At 35.3% G+C, this 9,919-nt stretch overlaps 2 protein-coding genes across 2 annotated transcripts; both read right to left on the minus strand.

Annotated features, from left to right (window-relative positions):
* Positions 1 to 1,280: 1,280 nt before the first annotated feature.
* Positions 1,281 to 2,162, minus strand: LOC120197271 (geranyl diphosphate phosphohydrolase). Its single transcript, XM_039198860.1, is given in 4 exon segments — positions 1,281 to 1,511; positions 1,514 to 1,690; positions 1,767 to 1,828; positions 1,830 to 2,162. Coding segments are annotated over 4 exon segments (432 nt in total). The 5' UTR covers positions 1,907 to 2,162; the 3' UTR covers positions 1,281 to 1,395.
* Positions 2,163 to 3,969: 1,807 nt separating this feature from the next.
* LOC120197351 (probable isoprenylcysteine alpha-carbonyl methylesterase ICMEL1) lies at positions 3,970 to 7,616 on the minus strand. Its single transcript, XM_039198908.1, has 7 exons — positions 7,413 to 7,616; positions 7,240 to 7,334; positions 5,653 to 5,697; positions 5,461 to 5,541; positions 5,009 to 5,083; positions 4,107 to 4,193; positions 3,970 to 4,027 (listed from the first exon to the last, which is right to left on the minus strand). Exons 1-7 carry the CDS (start codon positions 7,614 to 7,616, stop codon positions 3,970 to 3,972), a joined length of 645 nt encoding a protein of 214 aa, XP_039054839.1.
* Positions 7,617 to 9,919: the final 2,303 nt, after the last annotated feature.

Consider the following 9,919-nt stretch of genomic DNA (forward strand, 5'->3'; position numbering starts at 1 on the left):
AAATTCAATTTCTTTGCAACACGTAACATTAGAGTTTCATAAGTTAACTTTTTTAATGCAGTTTTAGTTGAAGATTCATGGGTAAAGGAACATATTGTAAGACACCATGAACATTCTCCCATGACCCTCCAAAATAAAAATCTATCCAAACATGATCAACATTAGATGATTTCATTCTACAAATTATAAATTAATTTACTAAACAAACAAGCTATAAACTAGATATCATCACTAACTTAGAGAAAAATATTCATTTATTAAGTTGATAGTTGATAATTTGGGAGAGAAATCATTGAAAAATTATATAGAAATAAAATTATGTAAAAAAATAGAGATAGGGAAGGATGTCGTTGGATATAGGAACGGATGTCGCCGGAGAGAGAGTGATAGATGGAGATAGAATGAGTTGCGATTTAGGGATTTAGGTTATGAGTTGTTGCTGCTGCGTTGTTATATACCAAAAACATTTATTTTGCGAAACTAAAACCTGTTGCGAAATTAAATTTGCATTGCGAATTTAAAATTTAGTTGCGATTGCGAATTTGACTTTCGCGTTGCGAATTTCCAAAATCGCAATCCGATTTACATATTCGCGTTGTGAAATTGAAAATTGAGTTGCGAAATTAGAATTTGCATTGCGAATTTGTTGGTCATTTTGACAAATCCAAAAAATTTTTGATTAAATTCATATATTATAAGACATTTTTTGTCACTAAGGTTATTTTCTCTTTATTTTATTGTGTCCATGTTTGGTGATAGAAACATTACAAGTAGTGTGGTGTGCAACTGTACGCGACATTTGATGGTTAGTATTGTCCAAGCTGGAAGTTTCGGTTTCCATTTGAAAGAAAGTATCTATCTTCATCAAGCGCAACTTTTTTCGTATGTTAAACCATTGTCTAAGTAACAACTGCGAGACAAGTTTTGAAGCATGAGAAACAGTAATGAACAAGGAAATAGAAGTGTTAGTAGCATAAAGCACAAGAGTAACATTACTTTACCTCCATTTTTTATTTGATATAATCCCATGGGAGGAATGAAAATACTTGCTCTCAAATATGTATGTAACAACGATATTTGGATTTGGGTGTAACCATGTTAACGTGTCTTTTTTTTTTTTTGATCCAGTTGCTAATGTATCTTGTTCAGTTTGTCCAAGTTTATATGTATTTTTTGTCCCCCAAAAAAAAAAGAAGTTTATATGTACTGAAAGAGTGCATGTATTTTAGAGAAGTCTAAAAGAGTGACATGCGAAACAGATAGATACTTGGATGAAAAATGAGAAACCAAAACGTTACAGATAGAAGTGCAGTGGAAACGAAGGTTGATAAGGGGGGATCAGCAGATTATGTGAATGCATAGAGTGATAGAAACAAGTTAGTAATGAGGGGGAATTCATGGAAAGGGGTTGAAGCCGCTTCGTACCATTTGATCCAGCGGCCAGAACAAAGGTTGGGGCAGCTTATCCTTATCCCACTCGTACCAGTCCCAACCATCGCACTTGTTTGGCCAGGTTTTGTGGAAGTGATGGGATCCGCTAACACTGCACGCAGAAAGATGGTGACGTAATGGGCGGGTTTGGGTTGGTCCAGGAAGAGGTTATTGGTCACTGTTATGTACTCTGCTTTCCCTATTTCCAGACCCGTCTCCTCCTTCAGCTCTCTGGCTCCGCACTCTTCGAAGCTCTCCCCTGCACCACTTAATTAGCTAATTTATGCAAGAGAAACAAAAATAATTGATTTAACTAGTAAAGTTGAGAGACAGACCAAACTCGAGGTGGCCGCCGGGGAGAGCGAAGGTAGAAGCACCGATTGAGGAGCGCCGCCGCCAACAGGACCGATTTTCCCTTCAACACGAAAACCACCACCCCTACTCGTGGCACCGGCTTTGCTTCCTCCACATCCATCTCCAATGGCGATTCTGTCAGCGAATGAATTCTAACTAGACCCCAGAGTCCAGTGTAGCATATATAAAGTAAAGGGAAGCTCGGGGGCTACGCACTTGGGCATAAAAAAATAAAGGTTAGGTAAGGAAAGTGGGCCGAAGGTGGGCTGGTCTTTAACTTGATTTGACCTCTATCTCTGTCATATTTTACTCATTTCAATAATAGAAAAATTAAGCATATTTAAAGTGTGTGCATGAAAAACAACCGAATCCTTCGCTCAACTTATTGCGAACTTTTTAATTTAAACTTCATGTCTTGTACCCAAATCGGATTTCAAAGAAGGCAGCAAGGACAACAGAATTGGAGGGGAATAAAGCTGGATCGTCATCCATAACTTCTATTTTCATAGCATCTGACAATGACAGATGAATCTTGAATTGAATGTCTAAAAAGGGCTGACATTATGAGCCAATTTCAACATTAATTCGGGTACAAGGCGTCTTCTTGGAGGAGCCACGGCATCTTTTGCAAGGGCTTCTTCATCTCCAGCATGTATGATGGCAACATCTTCAAACATCTCATCTCTGCCACCTCTCATGGGATCCTGAATTTTTACAACAAATCAAACAAACACTTTAAAAGCATATGTCACTCCTCCATTACCTGATGAAATAAATCCGTGTGTGTCTTTCCATCATACAAAACGGATTCTGCTTTCCCTCCATTTCTTCGAAGTGCATCTGCAAAACTTGTACTGCAAGGGAAAGAAAAACATGAATAAGAGAAAAAAAACACCTTGGGACATTTCAGTCATCTATGGCCTACCCATCCAGCAATTACTACAAACTAAAAGTATTAAAGGCTATATATAATATTAATCAGCGGACTAAATTCCCTATACCCAAATTAAGTTTACGTAGCCACATCACAACAATAATGGAAGTTTAGAGCAAATGGTACAATGGAATGCTGAAGAATATACGATGACCGTCAAGGGCCTTATCTATTGTATGCACATATAATAAAATCGAAAAAGAACAACCCATATTTAGAATTATCAATTCACAAGACGAGATTATACCTGGCGTCCGCAGAATAGAGAAATCTGCAGTACCATGAAAAAGATGATAGGAGGAAGAAGAGAAACAGCAGGCTTAACGTCTGGGTCCTGCATCAATACTTCAGGAGAGTACTGATGCAAAGATCCTCCCCTTCCATTATGCTGTATGAAAATGCAGACACAATTGTTCAACAGAGGAAAACAAACACATAATAGATCCAAACATGCGTTTCCTGGAAATTACATACCTTAAAAAGATCGAACAGTATAAACCTCGATTGTGAAAGTGATCTATAAGGTTAAAAAGACTGTACCTGTCGGGGAATGTTAGAGTAACTGAGCATTAACGAATAAGCACAAAAAGAGAATTGCTTTATTATATAATAATCTGCTAACGTGTTTTGCATATAATAAACATTCAGATGTTCTTTCCAAACAACTAATGCACTAAATGAAGGGGAAATGGGGAGGAAAAAAACTTTCAGCATTTAACAAGGAACCCAAAGATAGAAGTGAGCACAACGAGTGCTATTAAAAACCATCCTCCCAATACAAAACACTGTTCTATAATGACTCACTTACTACCTTTGACCCTTTACCTTTTAGAAGAAATCAGTGCTAATTAGGTGAGGAAGACTAGAATATATAAATACACATACACATATACATTTATATAACACAATCAGTGTATCAAAGAAAAAACAAACAAACAAACAAACAAACAATTAGTGTGCTTTACCTTGAGTAAATTTGAAACCAAAAAGGCGTTCCATCATCATCATCATCATCATTATTATTATTATTATTATTATTATTATTATTATTATGAAAGCTATATTCAAAATTAACTTAAAATTTCAGGACCAGATTAATGATAACAGAAAAAGGAAAAAATTAACTGTATTGTTTTAGTGCCCATATCCACTTCATGCGGGTAATAAAGTTCCTCGATTATAAAATTTTAATAATTACCTCCAATAAACCAAAATAAGCTTTTATCTGGGACACTCCAAGAAGTACTGCCTTAGCTAGCTTCTTTGATTGCCTGGTTTATAAGTGCGCAAGCTGCCATAAGATAAATCCTAAAAAGAGAAACCACGAATATAATATTAAATATAATGATTCAAATTAATAAAAAAGGGAACATTACTGATCATCTACCTGTTGGGATCACCTCCATATTCAACGAATGAGATGCCTTGAGAAGCATCTTCCACCATGGCACTTATTGTGCCCTGTGGAAAATTTCTGCATGAAGATTCCAACTATGAGAAATAGGACACTTGAAGCATAAATTTAAAACAGTAATCAATGAGGCTTTTGAATAAGGGACCGATCCTTAAAATATCAAGATTTACACCACGTAAAGCGGTTATGTTGTAACTAACCAAACAATAATAATTACACAATATTCCAAAATATTAGTGAGCAGTGCTAAATTTTGCACCTGGAACCATTAATCAAAATACAACTTACAGACCTTTGTACCCAAAAAATATATGGGATATAGTCACTTTAGAATCCCATTGATAAATTTATATACATGAAAAACATGGTTGATCAAGAACATTACATTTGAAATTCGAGAATAGAAGAAGTATAAAAAAGAAGATGAATGACGAGTAAAATTGATAAAACCAAAGGTAACACATTTTAAAGAAGTTTGATGTGAGACCAACAAAAGGTAAGATAACGAAATTTTATTATGCGATCATTACATGCCCTAAATAGACAAATAATTTCCCTAATAAGAACTTTAAAACTAAACAAGCTAAGAAAAAAATTCTGCAGATAATGTGTACTAAACAGGAGTCTAGCTGATAATAAAAGAAGAGAACATGTTAAATTTCACGATCATCAAATCACGAAGGCTTCTATATGCAATTCTTAAGAATGCTTGAATGGCCAGCTTATAACAACAATCAGTTTACAGTAACAAATATATGGTAAGAAGGATGATCAGAAAGAAGAAAAAAAATCAAGAATATTGGTCAGGTCTTGATCCAGAAAAATAGGGCCATCTCTTCAACAAAATGTTTTTGCCTTAAAAGTAAATATTTCACCTGTAGTCTATGCATGCCACTATGATGTCACTTTCTGATAACTGTTGACCTAAAAGAGAACCCCATACTTTATAACTGCATTACAAAAAAAAACGAAGATATATGAAACAATTAAAGAATATATTAGCAAGCATAAAGCAAATAAGGTGCCAAAGAGGTATAATGACAGAAAAAGTAGCCATAGGCCCATGGCAGTGATCAGAACTTAATTTGGCAACCGTAAAAGAAAAAGGGAAGTGATCACTATCTTTATCTTATAGATCATACTTCCCCTTCGTATTATATGGGTTACTTTTCATTCTAAGAATGTTAAGTATCATTCAGTATGATCACACAACAAAACTGGATCTTTTATCTTCCAAGAAACTTAAAGGAGAGCCATATGCCATTACAATTGAGAGTTTCTACTACGTGTCCATGTAAATGACATCAAGAAACAACAAATGGCTTACCCAATAATCCAAGCCCCACCAGTTATAAAAGCTACCACTGGTTTAGTACAATGGTTGCTTTTAGGCAAATAAAGATCAAGCCTGCAAACAAAATTTGAGTTATTCATGCCGGAAAGTTCCTGTACAATTGCAGGGATATACAAAGTAAATTACTTGGAAGTGCAAAGGAAATAGACAGACTACCAACTTTACCTATTTCTAGGATTTTCACCATATATTATGTTCCTACAGACCTGTCTGGAGAAAAAGTAGTAATAAGCAACTGCAAAAGAAAAGTAAGTTCGTTATACTATTTCAGATCCATCAAGTTAAATATAAACTGATGACAGAAAGAAAATGTCACAAATTAAAATTCTGTTTGGTTGTGTGACTTTAACAGTTTAACTCTTTGCCTTTTGCTTCCAAGAAGATTGGTATAAAGCAAATCATAAATGGGTAAAAATGACTACAATCTAACATGAATCTTCTATATAAATCTAAATTAATGCACTTCAATTCAAATAAATCATGTTTTAGTTTAAATTCCTAAAGGAAGTAAGGAAGTAGTTTGTTTTTGTAGTCAAATGCATCCTTTCCCTCTTTCCTACTAGAAGCAAATATCTAGTAGTAAAACCAACAATCAGAAACGAATTCAGTAATAAATAAATATATGGGAAATATTTGTATAACCTTGAATAAAACCTGGAACACATCTCATAAAAGGTTAAACATAAAAGTGATATTAGAATCTCAGCTGACAGTAATTTCAAAAAATAAAAAACCCCTAAGTCCTTGTGCGACATAAAAATGATAAAGGCACTCTGATCTTGAAGTTCAAAGCCTTGTGTATGGGAATTGATACTTCTACTCTTCTCTTTTGACCAACACCAAAAATTGAGTTTGTTAAATAATTGTATCCCATTAAAGAATTCTTTTATAATCTTCTTGCATTCATCAAGAATTTTCTTGAACTACAATGCATGAAACTCTGTTCCTACATCTTCACTACTCAGCCAACTGATTCATTGTCTGATCATGCTGAAAATTTTACCTTCAATTTCAGCTTAACCATCTTACTTCACTTTTGTCCTAGCTATAGGACAAAGATTCTTCTAGGTCTCCTTAAGATGAAAGTGCTACATTTCTTCTTGAAAACTTTGAACGGGTCTTGACAATAATAGAAGTAAAGCTTCCTCAATAATCATTATTAGATTTTCAAATGTAACCTGGACTTGAGCATTAGTGTCGAATATGGGCAATTTTTGTAAGTACATTTTTCATATATTTGGAGTATCGTACTCCATATTCATGTCCGGATATGTGTTTGAACCTATACAAGTTCTTGAAGAAATGAAGAACTGGTGTGTAGGGAGCTTTACATAAATGGTCATCAATCAATATCATAAAAAGATACGTCCCTTACAGCTTCAGGTATTGCAGCACATTCCAAACCCAGATAGTCAGTAAAGGAAACCTATTCTGCTTTCTAATAAATAGAAAACATAGCAAGGAGCCACTAAAACCAAATGGTTGGTCCTTCTTTTTCCCGTTTCTATCATTCTACGCTAGTACAAAGATTTTGGCACCATCCGAATAAAAGTTGTTATGAAACGCTGAATATGAATCCCAGAAATAGTACTTAAACATTTTACAAAATAGAAAGAATCAGAACACCTCAAACAAAAGTTCATGGCACTCAATCTATGAGAAATATTTAACATACGAAAACAAGAATTTCAAAATGACTAACAAAACAAATAAGCATATAAAGTATCACAATGGACAGGAAAAGAATCATACACGAGATAGCAGAAAAGCTTCACACATAATCGAGAAAGGAGAAAGGTATCGGCAGCAGCAAGGCCCACTTCCCGGCTAATAGACTGGCGGGGAGACTAATCGGATAGCAAAGCGAGGGAGCTATCGCTGGGAATTCGGCGAGATCTCTGCTGGTGGTTGTTAGCAAAAGAAACATTAGAGTTGTTGTTAAGGCCGCTTGTTGAATTGTAACTGGAAACTCTATGTAGGAGAGGCGTAATGGCCTTGTCAGGTTCGAATTGGGAGGAGATGCGGAGGGTTGTCGATGGGACAACATCGATCTTAACTTTGACCACCGTTTTGGGTGGTGGTGCAGAGGAGGAAGGGTGGTTTGATATGGGCAGGATTGGAGATGGCATAGTTTTTTTAGTTTGGAAAAGCCTGAGATTAGGTTTTGGTAGCAAATGTTAGTTTATCTGTTTATGTAGGTGGGATTGGGAAACCGTAACTAGTGTTTTGAATTCAAAGAAGTTCCCGGCCTGGGTTGAGGGCGGAGCGGGAGAAAAGTTACGACAGAGAAAAAGGATACGGTTTTATGGAAATTAGAGCCGTGCCTAATGATGGCAAACGCCCATCGGCCCTCAATACCACAATTTCTTGTTTGCCACTTGGAGACCACTGTTTGGTGATGTACTCAAAGTATAAGTCTGATTTTAAATTGGTCTCTAAATTTTTAAATATTTCTATTTCATCCTTAAATTATGACTATCATTTTAAATTAGTCCTTCAACTTTTTAATATTTTAATTTTATCTTCAAATTTCGATCTTCATTCTAAATTGATCCCCAAACTATATGCATATACTAATTGAATACACTAAATTTCATCCTTATATTATATAATATATATATTTATATTATAAAATTATATTTAAATTTTTTTTCAGGGCCCAACAGTGGACCAAATCCAAGTCCCACGTAACCTAGCACGCCCTCACCAGCAGCACGCATTCCTTGTTTCCAGCCGCTCGAGGACACCACAGCTTGCACGCCTCTCCAACGGTCCCCGAGTCATCCGGCGCAAGAGTCACAACCGTCATCAACAACCAAAGCAATAATCCAGCATTAGAGTTCCATTAGGATTCAAAAGTGTAATCTAAAAATAGGTTTTTTTATATTATAAATAGATGTAAACATCCATTGTAATGGGGGATCCTACGAATACCAAAGATTACAGGGGGATTTTTACCAGAGGTTAGGCACAAAATACGCACAAAGATACTAGGACGAGAGAGAGAGATCACGAAAACACCACAGAAAATCGAAGCAAACTCAAAGTATTTGTAAACGATTCGCACAGAAATAAAAAGGTAGCATTTCTTTTTACCTTTGTTCGTTCATCTCTTCCTTTGCATGTCGGTTTATGCTTGTGGTTTGGCTTGAAAACGACCAAAAAGATACGGCCGATGACTTTGGGGTAAAGTTTTTCAAAACTTTATTGCTAGATCTACTCCCCGAGGCCGATTTTTTGAAAGATTTATGGTGATTTTTGGAAAGAAATTTCGAAGGGCTTTATGAAAAAAACAAAAAAAAATTATTTTTGCCGCCGATGAACAGCGACTGGCGCCGTTCAACGGCGGCGGCGAGGCGGCATGGGACGGCGTAAGGCCAGTTTCTGGGAACTCACGGCCAGTGTTCTTCATGGCCTAAGAACTGATGAGAGAATGGAGAGAAAAGGGAGGGGGTTTCAGCGAGAGAGGAGGAGAAATGAAATATTAAAACAAATGTTTGACTTATAAATGCGACCCGTACACGACCCATGCGACCCGATCCATCATCAGAGGATCCGCGCGTTTTTATTTAAAAGGGGGTAAACCGCGTTTTGACTCCCTCTGTTTTAAAAAACATTTAATTTGGTCCCCGAATCGGTTTAATTCCCTTGGTTATCTTCTAATTCGGCCACCTGATTTTATTTCGTTTCATTTCACTCCTTTATACTTATATATATTTTTATTATATTTCGAATTTACTATTTATTTATATATATATATATATATATTTGAATTTTTATTTGTTTACGCTATATTGTATTATATTCTTATGTTTATATATATATATATACATTACCTATTTTCCTTTATTCATATGTTATTTTATTATATATATACTACTCATGTCTTTTTTTATCTTCTTTGTTTTTACATTTTTTCACATATATTTTTATTTATTTGTTTACATTTTTTCCATTTCTTTCCTTTTTCTTCATTTGAATTTTCGTATTTTTCCTTGCATATTTTATTCATATTTATTCGTATTTCATTCTTTCTTTTTGTGTACATTATATTTTATTTATTTCGTTTGTTCTTTTTTTATTATCTAACATTTTTTAACTCTTAAGGGGAATTTTCACCAATCAGAGGTAAGCTTCGGATCAATATTTTACCTTTTAATTTAAATTACAATTTTCTTAATTTAAGACATCTGGAAATTACGTAGTACCGAAAGGGCAGTTCAAGGGTGCTAATCCTTCCTTGACTGTAACCGACTCCCGAATCGGACATATCTTTGGAAAGACGCAGATCAGGTAAGAAATAAGGTATCCGGTTAACCTATTTATTTTTAAATAAATAATCGGTGGCGACTCCAACCCACTCATTTCAAGTCGAAGCCCAATTCCGGGCCCAACCGAAAGACGGTTCCGACAGCTTGGCGATTCCACTGGG

The sequence above is a fragment of the Hibiscus syriacus genome, unplaced genomic scaffold (genome assembly GCF_006381635.1).
Source record: "Hibiscus syriacus cultivar Baekdansim isolate YM2019G1 unplaced genomic scaffold, ASM638163v2 tig00117048_pilon, whole genome shotgun sequence".
Lineage (NCBI taxonomy): Eukaryota > Viridiplantae > Streptophyta > Magnoliopsida > Malvales > Malvaceae > Hibiscus > Hibiscus syriacus.

Coding starts and splice junctions, on each gene's coding strand:
- LOC120197351 (XM_039198908.1), bottom strand. CDS start 7,616: ATGCCATCTCCAATCCTGCCCATATCAAACCACCCTTCCTCCTCTGCA. Junction 5,542..5,652: donor GGTGAAAATCCTAGAAATAG/GTAAAGTTGGTA, acceptor TTTTGTTTGCAG/GCTTGATCTTTATTTGCCTA. Junction 5,084..5,460: donor GGTGGGGCTTGGATTATTGG/GTAAGCCATTTG, acceptor TTTGTAATGCAG/TTATAAAGTATGGGGTTCTC.